Genomic DNA, 20,969 nt, shown 5'->3' on the forward strand with positions numbered 1-20,969 from the left:
AGGGGTTATAATGTGCTAGAGTTGGGGGGTGTAGGGGTATAGGGGTTATAATGTGCTAGAGTTGGGGGGTGTAGGGGGTAAAGGGGTTATAATGTGCTAGAGTTGGGGGGTGTAGGGGTATAGGGGTTATAATGTGCTAGATTTGGGGGTGTAGGGGTATAGGGGTTATAATGTGCTAGATTTGGGGGTGTAGGGGGTATAGGGGTTATAATGTGCTAGATTTGGGGGTGTAGGGGGTATAGGGGTTATAATGTGCTAGATTTGGGGGTGTAGGGGTAAAGGGGTTATAATGTGCTAGATTTGGGGGTGTAGGGGTATAGGGGTTATAATGTGCTAGATTTGGGGGTGTAGGGGTATAGGGGTTATAATGTGCTAGAGTTGGGAGTGTAGGGGTATAGGGGTTATAATGTGCTAGATTTGGGGGGTGTAGGGGTATAGGGGTTATAATGTGCTAGAGTTGGGAGTGTAGGGGGTATAGGGGTTATAATGTGCTAGATTTGGGGGTGTAGGGGTATAGGGGTTATAATGTGCTAGAGTTGGGGGGTGTAGGGGTATAGGGGTTATAATGTGCTAGATTTGGGGGTGTAGGGGTATAGGGGTTATAATGTGCTAGAGTTGGGGGGTGTAGGGGTATAGGGGTTATAATGTGCTAGATTTGGGGGTGTAGGGGTATAGGGGTTATAATGTGCTAGATTTGGGGGTGTAGGGGTATAGGGGTTATAATGTGCTAGATTTGGGGGTGTAGGGGTATAGGGGTTATAATGTGCTAGAGTTGGGGGGTGTAGGGGTATAGGGGTTATAATGTGCTAGATTTGGGGGTGTAGGGGTATAGGGGTTATAATGTGCTAGATTTGGGGGTGTAGGGGTATAGGGGTTATAATGTGCTAGAGTTGGGGGTGTAGGGGGTATAGGGGTTATAATGTGCTAGATTTGGGAGTGTAGGGGGTATAGGGGTTATAATGTGCTAGAGTTGGGGGTGTAGGGGGTATAGGGGTTATAATGTGCTAGATTTGGGGGTGTAGGGGTATAGGGGTTATAATGTGCTAGATTTGGGGGTGTAGGGGTATAGGGGTTATAATGTGCTAGAGTTGGGGGGTGTAGGGGGTATAGGGGTTATAATGTGCTAGAGTTGGGAGTGTAGGGGGTATAGGGGTTATAATGTGCTAGAGTTGGGGGTGTAGGGGGTATAGGGGTTATAATGTGCTAGATTTGGGGGTGTAGGGGTAAAGGGGTTATAATGTGCTAGATTTGGGGGTGTAGGGGTATAGGGGTTATAATGTGCTAGATTTGGGGGTGTAGGGGGTATAGGGGTTATAATGTGCTAGAGTTGGGGGGTGTAGGGGTATAGGGGTTATAATGTGCTAGATTTGGGGGTGTAGGGGGTATAGGGGTTATAATGTGTTAGATTTGGGGGTGTAGGGGGTATAGGGGTTATAATGTGCTAGAGTTGGGGGTGTAGGGGTATAGGGGTTATAATGTGCTAGATTTGGGGGTGTAGGGGGTATAGGGGTTATAATGTGTTAGATTTGGGGGTGTAGGGGTATAGGGGTTATAATGTGCTAGATTTGGGGGTGTAGGGGTATAGGGGTTATAATGTGCTAGATTTGGGGGTGTAGGGGGTATAGGGGTTATAATGTGTTAGATTTGGGGGTGTAGGGGGTATAGGGGTTATAATGTGCTAGATTTGGGGGTGTAGGGGGTAAAGGGGTTATAATGTGCTAGATTTGGGGGTGTAGGGGGTATAGGGGTTATAATGTTCTAGATTTGGGGGTATAGGTATTATAATGTGCTAGATTTGGGGGTGTAGGGGGTATAGGGGTTATAATGTGCTAGAGTTGGGGGGTGTAGGGGTATAGGGGTTATAATGTGCTAGATTTGGGGGTGTAGGGGTATAGGGGTTATAATGTGCTAGAGTTGGGGGTATAGGTATTATAATGTGCTAGATTTGGGGGTGTAGGGGGTATAGGGGTTATAATGTGCTAGAGTTGGGGGTGTATGGGGTATAGGGGTTATAATGTGCTAGAGTTGGGGGTGTATGGGGTATAGGGGTTATAATGTGCTAGATTTGGGGGTGTAGGGGTATAGGGGTTATAATGTGCTAGATTTGGGGGTGTAGGGGGTATAGGGGTTATAATGTGCTAGAGTTGGGGGGTGTAGGGGTATAGGGGTTATAATGTGCTAGAGTTGGGGGTGTAGGGGTATAGGGGTTATAATGTGCTAGAGTTGGGAGTGTAGGGGGTATAGGGGTTATAATGTGCTAGATTTGGGGGTGTAGGGGTATAGGGGTTATAATGTGCTAGATTTGGGGGTGTAGGGGGTATAGGGGTTATAATGTGCTAGATTTGGGGGTGTAGGGGTATAGGGGTTATAATGTGCTAGAGTTGGGGGTGTAGGGGGTATAGGGGTTATAATGTGCTAGAGTTGGGGGGTGTAGGGGGTATAGGGGTTATAATGTGCTAGATTTGGGGGTGTAGGGGTAAAGGGGTTATAATGTGCTAGATTTGGGGGTGTAGGGGTATAGGGGTTATAATGTGCTAGATTTGGGGGTGTAGGGGGTATAGGGGTTATAATGTGCTAGAGTTGGGGGGTGTAGGGGTATAGGGGTTATAATGTGCTAGATTTGGGGGTGTAGGGGGTATAGGGGTTATAATGTGTTAGATTTGGGGGTGTAGGGGGTATAGGGGTTATAATGTGCTAGATTTGGGGGTGTAGGGGTATAGGGGTTATAATGTGCTAGATTTGGGGGTGTAGGGGGTATAGGGGTTATAATGTGCTAGAGTTGGGGGGTGTAGGGGTATAGGGGTTATAATGTGCTAGATTTGGGGGTGTAGGGGTATAGGGGTTATAATGTGCTAGATTTGGGGGTGTAGGGGGTATAGGGGTTATAATGTGCTAGATTTGGGGGTGTAGGGGGTATAGGGGTTATAATGTGCTAGATTTGGGGGTGTAGGGGTAAAGGGGTTATAATGTGCTAGATTTGGGGGTGTAGGGGTATAGGGGTTATAATGTGCTAGATTTGGGGGTGTAGGGGTATAGGGGTTATAATGTGCTAGAGTTGGGAGTGTAGGGGGTATAGGGGTTATAATGTGCTAGATTTGGGGGTGTAGGGGTATAGGGGTTATAATGTGCTAGAGTTGGGGGGTGTAGGGGTATAGGGGTTATAATGTGCTAGAGTTGGGAGTGTAGGGGGTATAGGGGTTATAATGTGCTAGAGTTGGGGGTGTAGGGGGTATAGGGGTTATAATGTGCTAGATTTGGGGGTGTAGGGGTAAAGGGGTTATAATGTGCTAGATTTGGGGGTGTAGGGGTATAGGGGTTATAATGTGCTAGATTTGGGGGTGTAGGGGGTATAGGGGTTATAATGTGCTAGAGTTGGGGGGTGTAGGGGTATAGGGGTTATAATGTGCTAGATTTGGGGGTGTAGGGGGTATAGGGGTTATAATGTGTTAGATTTGGGGGTGTAGGGGGTATAGGGGTTATAATGTGCTAGAGTTGGGGGTGTAGGGGTATAGGGGTTATAATGTGCTAGATTTGGGGGTGTAGGGGGTATAGGGGTTATAATGTGTTAGATTTGGGGGTGTAGGGGTATAGGGGTTATAATGTGCTAGATTTGGGGGTGTAGGGGTATAGGGGTTATAATGTGCTAGATTTGGGGGTGTAGGGGGTATAGGGGTTATAATGTGTTAGATTTGGGGGTGTAGGGGGTATAGGGGTTATAATGTGCTAGATTTGGGGGTGTAGGGGGTAAAGGGGTTATAATGTTCTAGATTTGGGGGTATAGGTATTATAATGTGCTAGATTTGGGGGTGTAGGGGGTATAGGGGTTATAATGTGCTAGAGTTGGGGGGTGTAGGGGTATAGGGGTTATAATGTGCTAGATTTGGGGGTGTAGGGGTATAGGGGTTATAATGTGCTAGAGTTGGGGGTATAGGTATTATAATGTGCTAGATTTGGGGGTGTAGGGGGTATAGGGGTTATAATGTGCTAGAGTTGGGGGTGTATGGGGTATAGGGGTTATAATGTGCTAGAGTTGGGGGTGTATGGGGTATAGGGGTTATAATGTGCTAGATTTGGGGGTGTAGGGGTATAGGGGTTATAATGTGCTAGATTTGGGGGTGTAGGGGGTATAGGGGTTATAATGTGCTAGAGTTGGGGGTGTAGGGGTATAGGGGTTATAATGTGCTAGATTTGGGGGTGTAGGGGTATAGGGGTTATAATGTGCTAGAGTTGGGAGTGTAGGGGGTATAGGGGTTATAATGTGCTAGATTTGGGGGTGTAGGGGTATAGGGGTTATAATGTGCTAGATTTGGGGGTGTAGGGGGTATAGGGGTTATAATGTGCTAGATTTGGGGGTGTAGGGGTATAGGGGTTATAATGTGCTAGAGTTGGGGGTGTAGGGGGTATAGGGGTTATAATGTGCTAGAGTTGGGGGGTGTAGGGGTATAGGGGTTATAATGTGCTAGAGTTGGGGGTGTAGGGGGTATAGGGGTTATAATGTGCTAGAGTTGGGGGTGTAGGGGTTATAATGTGCTAGAGTTGGGAGTGTAGGGGGTATAGGGGTTATAATGTGCTAGATTTGGGGGTGTAGGGGTATAGGGGTTATAATGTGCTAGAGTTGGGGGTGTAGGGGGTATAGGGGTTATAATGTGCTAGAGTTGGGGGGTGTAGGGGTATAGGGGTTATAATGTGCTAGAGTTGGGGGTGTAGGGGGTATAGGGGTTATAATGTGCTAGAGTTGGGGGTGTAGGGGGTATAGGGGTTATAATGTTCTAGATTTGGGGGTATAGGTATTATAATGTGCTAGAGTTGGGGGGTGTAGGGGTATAGGGGTTATAATGTGCTAGATTTGGGGGTGTAGGGGGTATAGGGGTTATAATGTGCTAGAGTTGGGGGTGTAGGGGTATAGGGGTTATAATGTGTTAGATTTGGGGGTGTAGGGGGTATAGGTATTATAATGTGCTAGATTTGGGGGTGTAGGGGGTATAGGGGTTATAATGTTCTAGATTTGGGGGTATAGGGGTATAGGGGTTATAATGTGCTAGAGTTGGGGGTGTAGGGGTATAGGGGTTATAATGTGCTAGATTTGGGGGTGTAGGGGTATAGGGGTTATAATGTGCTAGAGTTGGGGGTGTAGGGGTATAGGGGTTATAATGTGCTAGAGTTGGGGGGTGTAGGGGTATAGGGGTTATAATGTGCTAGATTTGGGGGTGTAGGGGTATAGGGGTTATAATGTGCTAGAGTTGGGGGGTGTAGGGGTATAGGGGTTATAATGTGCTAGAGTTGGGGGGTGTAGGGGGTATAGGGGTTATAATGTGCTAGAGTTGGGGGTGTAGGGGGTATAGGGGTTATAATGTTCTAGATTTGGGGGTATAGGGGTTATAATGTGCTAGAGTTGGGGGTGTAGGGGGTATAGGGGTTATAATGTGCTAGAGTTGGGGGGTGTAGGGGGTATAGGGGTTATAATGTGCTAGAGTTGGGGGTGTAGGGGGTATAGGGGTTATAATGTGCTAGAGTTGGGAGTGTAGGGGGTATAGGGGTTATAATGTGCTAGAGTTGGGGGGTGTAGGGGGTATAGGGGTTATAATGTGCTAGAGTTGGGGGTGTAGGGGGTATAGGGGTTATAATGTGCTAGAGTTGGGGGGTATAGTTAATATAATTTACCGCATGTTGGGCTTTATGCATCATGTCTCATACTCTGTTTTGGGCTGTAGGAAAGTTTGGGGATTCTTGTCTGGGTGGCTCTATGATTTTCTCCTCTTGTCTTCTCTGCAAGAAGTCTACGGAACAAATGAAGAAAGTCCCTACCATTGTCCTCTCAGTCTCTTACAAAGGAGTCAAGTTTATTGATGCAACAAATAAGGTGAACAGCAGCCTTTGGTTTACTCTTTCATCTTTACATTCCTTTACAACATTTATGACACATATCAGACTCCATGTAAACGATTTTGTTATTTTCTCTTTCTCCCTCTCTTACACTCTCCCTCTCCCGTGTAGAACATCATAGCCGAGCACGAGATTCGGAACATCTCATGTGCAGCGCAGGATCCAGAGGACCTCTCCACATTTGCCTACATCACCAAAGACTTGAAGTCCAGTCACCACTACTGCCATGTGTTTACAGCGTTTGATGTGGTTAGTAACACACATTATGTATAATTATAACATCATGGGGACATGCTGGGGGAAAAATCAGGGATGTGTGAGTTAAGCCTGGAACCCAAATATCGCCTCAGGTTTGTGTTTTTTTAACACCTTATGGGGACATGACACAAACTGGCCATTAACAGGGACCTAATTTGCATACACAGAAAACACCTGGTTTTCTAGATTCCAGAATTACTCGAGACTCAGTTTGCATGCACACAGATCAGGTAGTATACATAACAACAAGGGGACATGATTTAAAATCCGAATATGAATACAGACACAAATATTTTGAGCGCTCAACAGACACAGATTCAAATATAGATCATTATATTGCGTTACACCCCTACCTTGAGGGTAAACGTGTGAAGTAATCACAGAGCTTGCACAATCCTGTGGTAACAGGTATCTCTGTGAAGCAATTATGACATGGTGAGCAGTGACACTGTCCTATCTAAAAGTATTTTTTGATACTTTTACAAGTGAACTGATGAAATAATGCCCATTCACGATGGTATATTGTAAATGCAATGTTTAGACACCTTGTGGATATGCTACTTGTGATTGTATCACCCAGGGGAAATAAGCTAAGAATTTAGCAAGCTATTTAGCATGTCCATGTCTGTGGTGAAATATGATAGGGCGAGGCATCACATTAAGAGATCATGAGATCACCATCGTATATACCATTGTACTTCACCTGTCGTATGTGCGAGAAAGAAAGATGGTAGTTTCCAGCTGTGTTGTGATTACAGGGAGCTAAAATCTGTCGCGGACCTATACATGGGCATACTGAACGCTCTCAGTGGTATATCTCGGTTCTCGGTGTTAGACCAGGTAAAGAAAGTCATCCCCTGACGGCCTTCATCACGCCACGGGGACTGGACCACTGGAGTCAAATTCCATTTGTGCTCAGTCCAGCTCCTGCTGACTTTCAAAGAAATCTTTAAGGATGTCTGGTGGGTCTTAGGGAGGTGATCTATTATTATATTTAGATAACAATGTGGTTCACAGCTCCAGCTTTGATGATTATGCAAGTAAATGGTCTGCACTTATGTAGCGCCTTTTAACCTCAGCGGTTCTTTACACTGTTCATCTCATTCTCACACACCCACACACACACACTCATGCAAGGCGCTAGCTGACCATTGGGAGTAACTTGGGGTTCAGTGTCTTGCCCAAGGACACTTTGGCATGTGGAGGCATGTGGGCCAGGAATTTAACTGCTAACCCTATGATCAGTGGACAACCCGCTCTATCACCTGAGCCACAACCACGCTGCTGAGATAGTGTAGGTGAAATCAGAACAGTTTTACTGACACATCAACAGCATTGGTAAAGCTTAGTGCACACGAGTGCAAGGTTTTTTTAAGAACAAAGTGCACTGTCTCGGTTGAGTGATGTCAGGTGATGGGTACACAATAGACTCGGCATAAGTTGTGTGCAGGCACTAAACCCACCGATGTTGGAGACTTGAGGAAGTTTCCTTTCCTACTATAGGACACACATTCCCAATTTTTCCAGGGTAGCGAAGCCTCTGTAGCGTTCACACCGGATCAGTCCTCAGCGCCAAACAAAAGAGAAACAAGCACACTGTCAAGGCGAAACATAAAGGCCAGTTGTCCCCAAGAACTTCAATTTACTCCACACAGACCCACCAAGACGGACTAAACACCCTCATTGACAAATTAATGGAGCCTACCGTACTGGGTTATCCTGATGTAACTTCATGCTGCATTGCACTGCACCACAGGAATTTTGGCACAGTGTATAGGAGACAAAGAGGGAGTCTACAGTTGATTGGCTATTGGGGACCTGAAAAAAACTATTACATGCATTAAGAAAAGTTATATTTCTTAGCACTTAAATGGGCCATTTGCAAAAGAATCCTTACTGGCCCAGACTACCTCTATTATACCCCACATTCTATGGCTTACACAGACAACGATTTGATGACTTACACCTTTGTCTGCAAAGCCTAATTCAAATGATGATTGGTAGGTTGCCAGACTGACGGTAAGCTGTAAACCTTCACCATAAAGTCCCGTGGCCGATGGCCTTTCTAGGATGTCCCTAGATATGAACAGTTTCATGAAACAGCGCCCCAAAGAAATATGGCAGGACAAGTGCTTCTACACACGGGATATGTGTCCAGAGAGATGTAGCACCACATTGTTGTGTTGTGTGTATAGTGAATGAGATGCCTTTATAATCCTTAGATAAACCCCTGACCTCAGACAAAATTTATGAGAGCCAAGACAAAGACAAAGTCATTGTCACTCCTAAGCCTCCAGTTTAGGAGGAAAGTCCAGTGGCCCACTGCTTGCCAGCTAAAACAGAGTATCCTGATGTGATGTTGCTATATTAAGAATGGCAACAACAGTGAACAGAACATTCCAGAAACTTTTCAGGGAGCTGCATAAGGAAATGGGTCACCTGGGGGTAGACAGGACCCTTGAATTGTACTGAATTCTACTGGGATCAGATGCAGAGGGACATGGAACGCTTTGTGGCCAATTATTTGTGAGTACCACCGCATGAGGTAACCAGAGCCTTTCTGATACCCAATTGAAGTAGTTTCAACCTTTTGCACTGGGAAATCTGTAAACAGGGTAATGAATACAAACTGGTTGTAATGGATCAGTACTCACAATTCGTCCACGCATATGCCACCAAAACGAGTCAGCCAAGACTGTAGTCGATAAACTGCTCAGTGACTTTGCTCCACGATTTGGATTACCTGAAATGATTCAGTATGGGGTGAGAGTTTGATGGTATTGAAGAAGTGCTCTGGTGTGCATGACTCTCAGGGAAATTCAGAAGTCCACAAAAGCACAACAGGGCTCTGCTGTCGTTGTTCAGAATTCTCACAATCACACAAAAATCTGATTGGAAAAGTTTGCTGACAAAACTGGTCCATGACTGTTACTGCCCTCACAGCAAGGCAGCAGGGTTCTCCCCATGCTGCCTGCTCTTTGACCATTCGCTGTGCGCCATCGACCTGCAGGTCCACAACCTGTCTGAGAGTGGGGGGCCAGGTAAGCTCTCTTCCTACTGGGAAGACAAGGTGAATGTAGTCATGAAAAGCAGGAGTGCTGACAGCCCAGTGAATGAAGTCATATGTTACATAGGAACTTTTTCCTATGAGAGATCCATTGCACAGAAATGGGTCAAAGACACGGAACTGGGGTCAGAATTCAAAAGTCAGACAAAAGGTCAGTGGGACAGCCAAAGAAGTGTCACTCTTAGCCCAGATGCATTGCCTTTTGCCCCAAAATTGATAGAAGTCGGCAAACCAGAAGAATCAATTGTGGAAACTGACTTGCAAGAATCTATGGTGGGGGAGAGGTTGGAGAACAGCATAGAGTCTAGACAGAACGATCAACTTCAGGATTCTGAAAGAGAAATGCTAAGTGAGGAGGAGACAGAGCTGCAGCCCTTGCAGACCTGGAAAGAGAAATGCTAAGCTATGAGGCCTTGGGTCAGTGATCAGTTGCTCACAAGACTAATTAATTTACAGGACAGGTTGCAAACTAAAGGAACTGTCGTCGTTATATTGAATTAACTTTGGAGTTGTCATCTAGATGACAGGTTTACCCCCTAGTACCCGACCAGTCCATTCAACCTGCAGAATCCCTCTTCAGTCTCTGTATAGACAGAACGGAAAAGGTCATCATCATGGATGTCTACATCCCAGCTCAAGCAGACACTGGCATGGCCTTATCTACACTTCACAATACGCTTAACAGCCATCAGAACAAATATCGGCACTGCCGGTCGGGAAAGCGCGCCCACATGGCCAGGACTGAGAGGCTAAGGAGAAGCATCTTCCCCCAAGCCATCAGAACTCTGAACTAATGACCTGTACTCCACTACTCCCAGCTTATATGTGCATACTTCTATACATACATACATACCTTTTCATGTGTGTATGATATTGTGTTGTCATCTTGCACTCCTCACTTACCTTGTAAATTATAGAAATTGTGCAGAGTATTTTCTCCATAGTCTATTTATTATTTGTCATGCACTAAAGTCTGCTCTTTAATACTGTGACGAATAATAAAACACAGCAATAAAATTACAATCTTATGATTAGCACAAATCCTCACTTACCTTTCATAGTTTGTGACCTTGTAGAAGTAGGAGAAGCTCTCATTATTGGCATACACTACTTCTTTCCTACTTCCTGTGTGGTCTTTACGACGCTTTAGAGCGGTCCGGAAAGTAGTTTCATTTAACTGTGGTTTGATAGACAAGGGTCAAATCTAAAGACCTACATTCAGAAGACTGTTATGGACCTTTAGTCAGTTTGAAATGTAGTAACTAGCTCTTTTGACGTATTAGTGTTTCGTTTGTGATACTCAGACTTCTGCGCAGGAACAGGTTACCTTCAGTACCGCAGCGCGAGCAGTTCATACTCACGAAGTGTCCGGGTCATGCGTTATGAGCCAAAGCGGAGGAAATATAGCGCACGGTCCCTGTTTACAGCCACTTTCGACGCATCACCGCTGTGGGTTTTCTGTCCTCATAACCCATCATTTACGCTTTGCTAGACTTAAACCTAACCCTAACTTTAATCTCAGTTAAAAAAAAATAATAAAAAAAAGGAAAAATTTGGGCTCTTTTTAAATAATAAAAAAAGATTATAATAAAATACAGCTGCTCATGTAGATTTCTTACAGATCTTGTGAAATTGTATAAAATGTAGATTTTTTTTGTATGTACTCGTGGACAGAATCTGGCCTATGAGATCATCCTGACACTGGGCCAGGCGTTTGAGGTGGCCTATCAGCTGGCTCTACAGGCCAGGAAGAGCGGCCACGGCTCGTCCACGCTGCCTGAGAGCTTCGACAGTAAACCGTCCAAACCCATCCCCAAGCCACGCTCCAACATCCGCAAATCTGTAAGTGCTCCACACACACTCTTACACACTCTGGTTCCTCTGGGTCTTCTGTGCGTCTGCGGTTCTCTACCGCTCCCCGTGTATAACGCTGTGGCTTGTGAGTGCCGGTTTCCGCCTGAAGACTTCCTGAAGTCTTTGTTATGGTTTTACGCTCGGCGTGTGCTGTACCGACTGAAGTCTAAAAATAGAAAACATTCTGTTTAGGCATTTCAGTGCTACACGCTAGTGTGCATGTCGACAGTACAGTTCCAGAATTATTGGCACCTTTTTGTTAAGGTTATAAAAAAAAATGTCTTTGTGGTTAATTCACTTAATCTTACGCTGTAAATGTGAAGTGAGCAACACAAAAATATTATATATATTTTAACAAAAATTGTTGGTTGGGCGATATAACACACACACACACACTCACACACACACACACACACACACACACACACACTCACACAATAATCATGATACACAAAGGCGTTTTTTATGATGCACAACATTTCCCGCGATATGTACAGTAGGTTTGTTTACAGTACTGTTGCGTTTAAGAAACGATGATGAATAATAAATGCGTTTATTATTAAACAAATGTATAAATACATGTATTTTTATCTTTTAAAAACAGTACAATTATTCATAAAATAATATCGCCTCAGAAAAGCACACTGTGAAATAATTGATCAGGATATCGATATTCTATCATCAGTCTTGCAAAAAAAATAAAAGACATTTCTACTATTTTTTTAAACAATTTTGAACCAGTTTTTTATTCTGTTATTAATTCTTGATCTGATTTGATGAAGTCAGATAGGAATTGCTCTGATTTTGGATAAATAGGAAGAGATTGGGGCTGGGCGATACGGTGATCCTGATCAGCTATGTCACAGTATGTTTTTCGGAGACATGGTGATATTGTGGTATCATTTTATTCGGCAGTGCTGGCCTGTACGTGTACACGTGGTGATGAGACGCGCGTGTAGCATGATGTTTTCACCGTATCGCCTTCGCACTGAATTACTCAACATGATTGATGAGAGGTTGTTTGTGCTGTGTCTCTAAGTGTCTTTTCTGCACCTGCCCCTGACACACTGCCCCACTAACACACACACACACACACACACACACACACACACACACACACACACACACACACACACACACACACACACACATCCTACACCTTTCCCCTGCCTCCCCAGACTCAGGGCTTTGTGCACTACGCACACAGAAGCACGTGCAAGACAGCTTTGAAAATAGATTTCTATTTATAGCAACACTCCTTCCATAACCCCGTGTTCTGTCTGGGTCAGAGTGACCCATTTTATTAGGGGTTTTTTCTTTTCTATTAGAACGCTCTGGGCTCATTCCACCTCAGTGCTTCAGGAAGTGACTTTTCTGCCAGCTGGTGGTTACGAGGTTCTGCCCCTCGGAGAGCTCTCAGAAATCTATCTATCTATCTATCTACCCATCTATCTATCTATCTGTCTGTCTGTCTGTCTGTCTGTCTGCCTGTCTAACTATCTATCTGTCTATCTATCTCTGTCTATCTATCTACCTATCTATCTATCTATCTGCCTGTCTGTCTGTCTCTGTCTGTCTATCTATCTACCTAACTATGTATCTATCTATCTATTTATCTGTCTGTCTGTCTGTCTATCTAGCCATCTGTCTGTCTGTCTATCTATCTACCTATGTATCAGTCTGTCTGTCTGTCTGTCTGTCTGTCTGTCTATCATATCACAAATCTACCATTAACGTACAGACTCGTCACACGGAAGGGTGGAAGTGACGAATATTCTTTTATTTATTTATTTGAAAAGAAAAGAAAGGACGCCGCTGAAAGAGCATGAGAATGGGGTATGAATATTATTGCTATTTTTGCCTTGTTAATCATTTGACCTTTTCTGTTACTTCTGACTTCTTTTAACGCTTGAGACGTTAACGATGCGATGGAATTCGACCGCGACAGAGGCAGACGTAACAAAAGTGGGCTTTTGAACACGTTTCTAACCCTCGCTGTTTTGTTGGGGTTTTTCCATCTGTTTCCTGGAGATCTCCACGACCTCCGTCATGACTGCGATTATTACACCCAGCGCTGGACTGAGGCATTTTGTGGTACACTGATTAAAAAAAATATATAAGATGAAGATTTTACACACGCTTTATAAAACGACTTGATAATCACTAGGCTAGCATGAATCAGCGAGTAGTGTGGAGCGTGTTCTAACTTATACCACAGTCTTTATTTGAATCATTTGTTAACGAACAGAGAGAGAAGTTAGGTCCTGTTCTCACGTACAGCATAGCTGCCATAAATATTCTCCAGAAAGCGTACGTTCCTGAAGACGTTCCCATGTTCGGACACTTTACAGAGCACCGACACTGGAGACTTGAGAAAAAGAGCTCGAGAGGAAACGTACGGTCGTGGACGGACATTCCGGCTGAAACACGAACGGTTATTGTTGCTATAGTAACAGCTCATGAGCAGGGTACTGGTGTCCGGTTGCTGTGGATGGTATCACGCGGATACACTAAAGACGACAGCGGATAACTTCACCTGGCTATTAATACGTAGATCTTTCCAACGCACTGAGCACCGCTGGACTCGGAGGCATACAGCTGTAGAAGATAATCACACTATCCGCTGTGACCCGGAACTGAACCGGTCCCTTTTGTGTCTGGCTCCTCTCGAGGTTTCTTCCCCGTGTCCTCTCAGGGAGCTTTTCCTTGCTAGGTCTCGCTCACTAAGGATCGATGTAAATGTATATCTATATCCAGATTTGTGTTAAGCCGCTCTGTGAAAATGTCCATTGTTAAAAGCGCTGTATAAATAAAAGAGAGCGCGAGAGAAGCGATGCCGGTGAGGGAATGACATTCCATGTCTTTAAATCTTAACTATAAACCAGTGAAATAATAATATTAGTATTAATACTTGATTAATATGTAATGTCTGGGAGAAATCACTGTGGTACAAGCGGAATAAGACGCTCCAGACCGTGCGGCTATACAAAAATAATCCAGTTCGGCGTGGTAACGGCGTGACGCGAATCACACCGCCCCGGCGTGGTGTATAACCGCACGCTCTGTCAAGTGTTAGTCTTTACTTCACGTGGCTCCGTATGGAACAGCCAGAAAAAGAAACCATGGCGTAGATCAACAGAAGGCATAGATTACTTTGTGAGTGTGTGTGTGTGTGTGTGTGTGTGTGTGTTGTTATTGTGTGTGTGAAGTTAATCTCAGACACAAGAACACAAGGACAGCAGTGTGACTGGGGGGCTGTTATAACCGAGGGTAGGTTCGTCTGTAGTCTAAAGGATAATAATTTGTTTTTGTTTGTTGTTGTTGTTGTTGTTTTTTAAAAACCGTATTCAGATAACTGATATAAAGTACAGATCGGACTTTTTAACACCAGTTATCACGGTGTTGTGTTTGAAAATTCCTACTAGGTACATAAATATTTGTCTGTGTTCCTGGGCAGAAAAGGAACCTCAGCTGAACAGGGTCATGATGTTTACACCCACTGGAGTGGTGATGTCTGGGAAATGTCTGCAGTAACAGTGCTGTACCTGCTGAAGCGTTGTTAGCACTTACGGTACATGCAGCGTTATTGATCTCTTCGGCGTCGGTTACATTCAGCGCACTCGGGATCACGGAGGTGTTTCACTCTTGAACTCGCGCGTTTCTTACAGAAACAGAATTCCGTCTGTGCACGTCTACGGTAGCGTGGCTACCGAATCATCTCGCTCGAACCGATCCTTCAGCGTTTGCTCTCTCGCCTCCTCGTGCTCAGTCTGATACGTATGCTCTCTAACTCTTGTCTCTGATCCAGATGGAGCAGCCTTCAATGGAGCAGAAGGGTCACGGCAATGTCCCGTGGATCGTGGAGCCAGGACAGGAAGCCAAGAGAGGAGTCAACACCAAGTATGAGACAACTATTTTCTAATATGCACCCACTGTCCGCTCCTGTCTGTGTGTGTGCCTTTCAGAGCACGCCCTCTAGAGGCCCCCCACGGAGCCATGGGCCCAGTGACCTTTGACTCGCCCGTGTCTCTCCGCCCCGGTCCGGTCCAGCCCGCCCCGTTTTACCGTGGCCTCTGCATGATGTCGCTGCCGTGCTCTCTCTCTCTCTCTCTCTCTCTCTCTCTCTTTCTCTCTCTCGTTCTCTATCTCTCTCGACCCCCTTCCCTCAGCCCTCTGGCCAAAACACACCATTCACTTCGCTCTCATTCTCCTCCGAATATATTTTTTTTAAAAAAGGGTTGATGTGATGTTTTTTTTTTTCTCCCATTTTTCCTTTGTCCTCCATTTAGCACTTTTACCAGACACACATCCTGACTGCTTGAATGAGGACTTTAAATCCATAATGCTGCTACAAGCTTGTAAGTGCAGTGAATTTCGGTGGGAGGTGGAGGGGGGTGGTCCACTTCTGTTCATCATCAGGCAGTGTGTGAGCCACTGAGACTTAAGGGCAAGAAAAATGGGGACTGTAAGACTGCTACCCTGTAAGGACAGCGTAAAAATGGAGATAAGAATGTGATTGGTTTCTTTTTTGTTTGTTTGTTTGTTTGTTTGTTTGTTAATTTGTTTTGTTTTGTTTTCCCCCTCCCCAGTGTGGTCTGTATTGGTCAACCTGGGGTTTGGCTTGCTATAAACCATTTTTGCAGGTAAAATTGCATGTTTGAAGTCAGGGTGTTGCGTTTAAATCCACTCACCACGAGCAGCGTGTTGAAAACCCTCTTTAAAGAAAACGACTTGAATTGCATTGCCTGGTTTTTTGGTTTGGCTTTGAATGCAAGCAGCCCGGAAACAGGCCCTTCGGTCCGCAGAGAGCATGTGTTCTGGCTGTGTTGGACCGGCGAAGGGGGCATCTGAGAGGCTTGGTTTTTGTTTTCTTTCTTTCTTTCTTTCTTTCTTTTTTTTTTTTTTTTTTTTTTTTTTTTTTTTTTGTGGACGCTCTGGATAAGTGATTTAATCTCATTTGCAGGGTAATGCCGGACTCCCATGTCTATTACTGTGGAAATCAAAGAATGTAGCCAGCCCCCAACATGGACCCTCTCACACACACATTGCAAAAAAGGACAGCAAAATACGGAGCCTATGAGTGGCACTGGACTACAAACATGGCAGAGCCTCTTGTGACTGAACTTTTGACATAATACTCAGTGTGCGAAGGACTACTGGTGTGAACCTCTGGCTTTTCTATGAAGCACTCATATGAGCATACTTCAGTGGACTACAGAATGGCAGGGACGTGTTGAGTAGGAACGCACACGTTACGTCACTTCACTTCACTGGGCTCGGGCTCTGTCGTGTGGACCATGTTGTGTGAGGGAGAAGGTTGGGGGAAAGGCAAGGTACCATGGAATAGGACATATACCATGGTTACTCATTTTGACAGACTAATTTTGCCCAGTTCCATAGAGCAAAGTAACACCATTGGGGCAAAAATGGACTTTCTGGGTTGCCATGTTTTTACTTTTCGCTCCTCTTTAATTTCCCTTCATTTGGTTTAATAGTACATTATGAATATTATGCACAATGTGAATGGATTTATTGCACTGGACAACCATGAAAGTGACGTGTCTCATGCCAAAATCACTACAGAATTGTTGTTGACAATGCCATGCGGATTAGTATTCATACTGGTAAAACATTTTAATGTCTAATATAATTCTATATTGCCATTATTCTAATCCTTAATTGACTATGTTATTATTAATTCTTCTTCTTTTAAATGTGAAATTCTTGTCTAATGTTGTCTTGATGTTATATTATTTTTATATGACACGTTGGGCTTGAGAAGAATAAGCCATCTTGGAGAAAAAAAAAAAATATTATTGTAGAAAAAAAAAAAGAGAAAAAAAACCCAGAGGATGTGTGAATGGCTCCATTTGATTTTGTTTTCAGGTGAAAAGTTTCTCACGGGGCTGATGCACAGATGATACGCGGATATCCGAACTATTTTAAACTCAGTGTAACTGTAGAATTTTTTTTTTTTTTGTTGTTGTCACAATTCTTCTGTACATAAATATTTTCCTCAATCATTGTTCATATATGTAATGTAGTTTAACATAAAAAAACGAAGAACAGAAAGGAAAAAAAAAAAAGAAAAGGAAAATATCACACTGGTTAATATAGTACCAAATTTTAAAGGTCAAATTGCGAGATCTCACTGTTGAAATTATCGATAAAAAAAAAAAACTTTAAAAAAATCAATAAAAACAAAGTATAAAAATAAATAAATAAACACTTGTGTGAGCAGAGTGGAATTGCTAACATACATGTACATAGGCTTGGGCTTCCAGCACTCTGATTTTCTAAGTTTGACCCTTATTTATATCCTGGCAAAGCACACGGAATAAATCAGACTTGTACAACTGTTTCCTGTTGTGTGGCTTTTACTTTCTCCTCTTTCCCATCATCCTCTCCTCTCCTAGTGCTGTATTATACAGCAAACCTGCACCAACACTCTTTCATACGACCTTTCAATCAAACACAACACTGTGTTAGTACGACGTTTCCGGAAACGCCTACGTTTGTCTGTACATGTACATGATTTACCTTTACTTTCACACGCAGATGAAGACGGGTTCCCTTTTGAGTCCGGTTCCTCTCCACACTAACCCTCTGGCTCGCTCATTAGGGATAAATTCATACCTTTAAAATCCGTACCCTGTTTTTTTTGGCTTGTTCTGTTGTTAAAACGACGTCCCATCATAAACCCGGGCAAAGGAGAAAAGTTCCCGATGATTTGCGTAAGAAGGACCTTTTCATTTGTACATATCAAATTAATCAGAGTAAATACATACAAGAGTAAATATTTATCTCCAGATTATTTCACCGTGGTCTTTTAGGCCCGTGTAACGACTAATGACAGACGATTAATGACAGAGCGACAGTAAAAAAAATCAAATAAAAAGAAGAGCGGCGCTTCGTGTTTGTTCGTTTCTAACGTATACGTTAATTGTAGTTGCGTGATCCGGGGTATAGTTTCTTTCAATAATGCTCGGACATCAGGTGCGTTGGGGATAGAAATAGGGAATATTTTCTTGCTCCACTTGGAAAATATGGCTGCTTCTTCTTCTTGTTTTTTTTCCTGTGTGAGAAAGCACGGTGGAAAGATCACGGTTATTCAAATCCTCATTAGCAGCTCTGTGCAGCATGTCACATAAAATCAGACATGGACCTTCCTAATATGTGTTCTGACAGGGATGTGGATGAGTGTGTGTGTGTGTGTGTGTGTGTGTATTCACCCCTAGGCATGATGAGAGCTGTGGTCTGTCTGTTGTGGTCTCTGTTGCCATGGAGCTTTAAACATATCCTGCTTATTAGCTCTGCTGTGGAGATTCTTGCTTCAGTGATGGATGAATGTGCTTTACATAACGCAGCAGAGTAAAACAGAATGTGAAAAGGTCATGGTTTCTCATGAGGCTGATACAGAAGATGATGCGTACTACTCTATTACACTTTCCTGTTCGGATATTCAGATATATTCATTCATTATTCAAAGGTTCTTTAAGTTTCCTTAGCTTCGTTTAAAAGAGAGAGCGAGCGAGCGAGCGAGAGAGAGAGAGAGAGAGAGAGAGAGAGAGAGAGACATCAGGAAGTATGGCGTCACGCGACGCATCTGTGTGTTACGAAAGGATCTGAATTACATTTAAACCACACCGAGACTTTACACGCTACACATGATTCCATCAGGAGGAGACTCTGAGAGAGCAGCAGGAGCGCCAAGTCCCAGACGGTTCCTATCCTGCAGCCATTCGCTAAATTAAGTATCAGAGGATAACCGTTCATGTAATTATGGCACAGATTCGATAATTAACGCTTACGGAAGGCGCCGAACATGTTTCGAGCGAAATAGCGGTATCAAGTAATCTGTCCTGGGAGACTTAAACGTTTCCTTATACAGTTGTAATTCCTGATTCGTCAAATCCAGAGGAGTCTGCAGAGTGATGAGGGGCTTTCATTGAAATACCTGATGCCATAAAAAACATCCCAAATCTTTTCGCAGCTGAGCTCGGATACTATCTGATCCGTCAGTACTTCAGAGAAGAGACTCGGCGAATCACGGCTGGCGCCAACGCTGTGCCAGCTCCGCTTCCATCCGTGCAGTGTACTGGGCACTAGTCCATGCCTCACGGGTGAGACTGCGGGGTCAGCCAGTACACGGCCGTGCCAGTTGCTCATCCAGTCATTCAAACGGCACAGCCAAGAGTCAGCCAGGTGAGAAAGGTAGAGCCTCACTCCAACATCTCTCGCAGTACGCTTCGAACGTATTTTCCTTCATACGCTGTTCAACATGATACTCTCTGTGGGGCTTGAACCATTGTTAGTTCATTGTTAGAACTGAAAATTCAATTAGGAGTTACGATTCAATTATACGTGTGTGTGTGTTTGGAATAGCCTCGCTTTAGCTGCTAAAGATAACTAAACTGAAAACATTGAACATTGAAAAACAGCACCCAAAAAAAAACCCCGGAATGCTCTCTGTCTGGGAAAAGTTGCTAGCTGAATGCTAAAGCTAGCTCACGAGGTACGGAGTCAACCACAGAAACAACAATGCGAATGCTACAAGAAACGTGGCTGCCGTTAGTCACAGGGCTAGCATTGAATCGCCAGTGAGTCACGTTACAGTTCCACTGAATACTCTAGATACTGGATACAGTTTTCAGGTAAATGTTCGTTCAATATGTGTGAAGCAGTTTTTTGTTTTGTTAGCGATGCTAATGGTATTGGAGTGTATGGGGAAAGTGCCGAGTGTAAATGTCAGTCATTGAAAGCATTAGCAATCTCGTTTTATCTATTAGACATTCTTAGCTCCATTATATCTTCGTCATTTGTGTACAGATATGTATTTATAAGTGTTAGCTAGCTACATCCTCTCAGTTAGCCGACGCCACTGAATGCTGGGTCAGCTCGATTTTAGCTCCACACACACACTCTGATTTTACTAATTGAACTTTCGGTCGTATAGTGAATATACGATTTTTTATATATCTTGATTGATTAAAGACGATACGCATTTAATAAAACACAGTTTAAGTAATGTACTAAAAACAAATTCTTGCTACGAACGATCATCTACTGCAAAACCGACGGCATGAACACATTTTATTGTAAACACATACGCAGTACAGCTTGGACTGAGCCTGAATTCAGATCGGACGGATCACGTGCGTTTTCTGCTCAAGCTGCTGGCATGACAACGTGCTAGATTTTTATCAGGAAAACTAATACCCTAACGCCCATATGTCCAACTGTGTGAATGAAACACTGCGATGGGGACAGCTGGAGTCGGGCCAGCTGTGATTACAACACATGGATCAGGATTTTAAAACTGGCTCATACTGCTGAGATCAGACGAGATCAGAACTGGCTACTAGTCCTAGATAGGCAAGTTTTTATTACTACCTCCTGAACACATAATAAATGATTCTTCTTTCTAGCTTGGTATAAATGATCTCAGTGAACCTTTTTCTATCAATGAACTGTAGAAGATCAAAAGCTGACTGGAGGCTACAGCATCTGCTCCTTTTCTCTTTCTGTACCACATCACACACACACACACACACACACACACACACACACACACACACACACACACACACACACACCCACCCCATGCCACAAATGGATCCATGCCATCTGACCTGACAAGAGTGAGCAATAAAGGGAACCCCAGCAGTGTGACCAGCTGACAGGAACCATTCTCTGGCCAAAGATCAGTGAGAGAGCATGGAGGGAGAGGTTATGCCTACACACAAGATGCACTGATGGCAGAAACACAGCATGCCTGGAGTAACAGGAAGATAGCAAAGACAAGGTAAGATTACACTACAGAAGATTATAAACCAAGCGAGATTTATAGTCAGGTTGTTAAGGTTGTATATGAAGATTAAATTCATCTTCATTTTGAAGATAATGA

At 43.9% G+C, this 20,969-nt stretch overlaps 1 protein-coding gene across 8 annotated transcripts in view; it reads left to right on the forward strand.

Annotated features, from left to right (window-relative positions):
* The window catches only part of anks1b (ankyrin repeat and sterile alpha motif domain containing 1B), a 187,462-nt gene extending 170,039 nt beyond the window's left edge, over positions 1-17,423 (forward strand). For 6 of the 8 annotated variants that reach the window (XM_047159872.2, XM_053685666.1, XM_053685667.1 and 3 more), the window contains 5 exons: positions 5,774-5,860; positions 5,995-6,132; positions 10,883-11,050; positions 14,871-14,962; positions 16,026-17,423. In XM_047159872.2, coding sequence (XP_047015828.1) covers positions 5,774-5,860; positions 5,995-6,132; positions 10,883-11,050; positions 14,871-14,962; positions 16,026-16,074 — 534 coding nt within the window. In that variant the 3' untranslated portion in view covers positions 16,075-17,423. Of the gene's footprint in view, positions 1-5,711; positions 5,861-5,994; positions 6,133-10,882; positions 11,051-14,870; positions 14,963-16,025 lie in introns of those variants that run through there. The other 2 variants (XM_047159873.2, XR_008397819.1) reach the window with 2 other exon arrangements.
* Positions 17,424-20,969: the final 3,546 nt, after the last annotated feature.

This window comes from Ictalurus punctatus, chromosome 14, assembly GCF_001660625.3.
Source record: "Ictalurus punctatus breed USDA103 chromosome 14, Coco_2.0, whole genome shotgun sequence".
Lineage (NCBI taxonomy): Eukaryota > Metazoa > Chordata > Actinopteri > Siluriformes > Ictaluridae > Ictalurus > Ictalurus punctatus.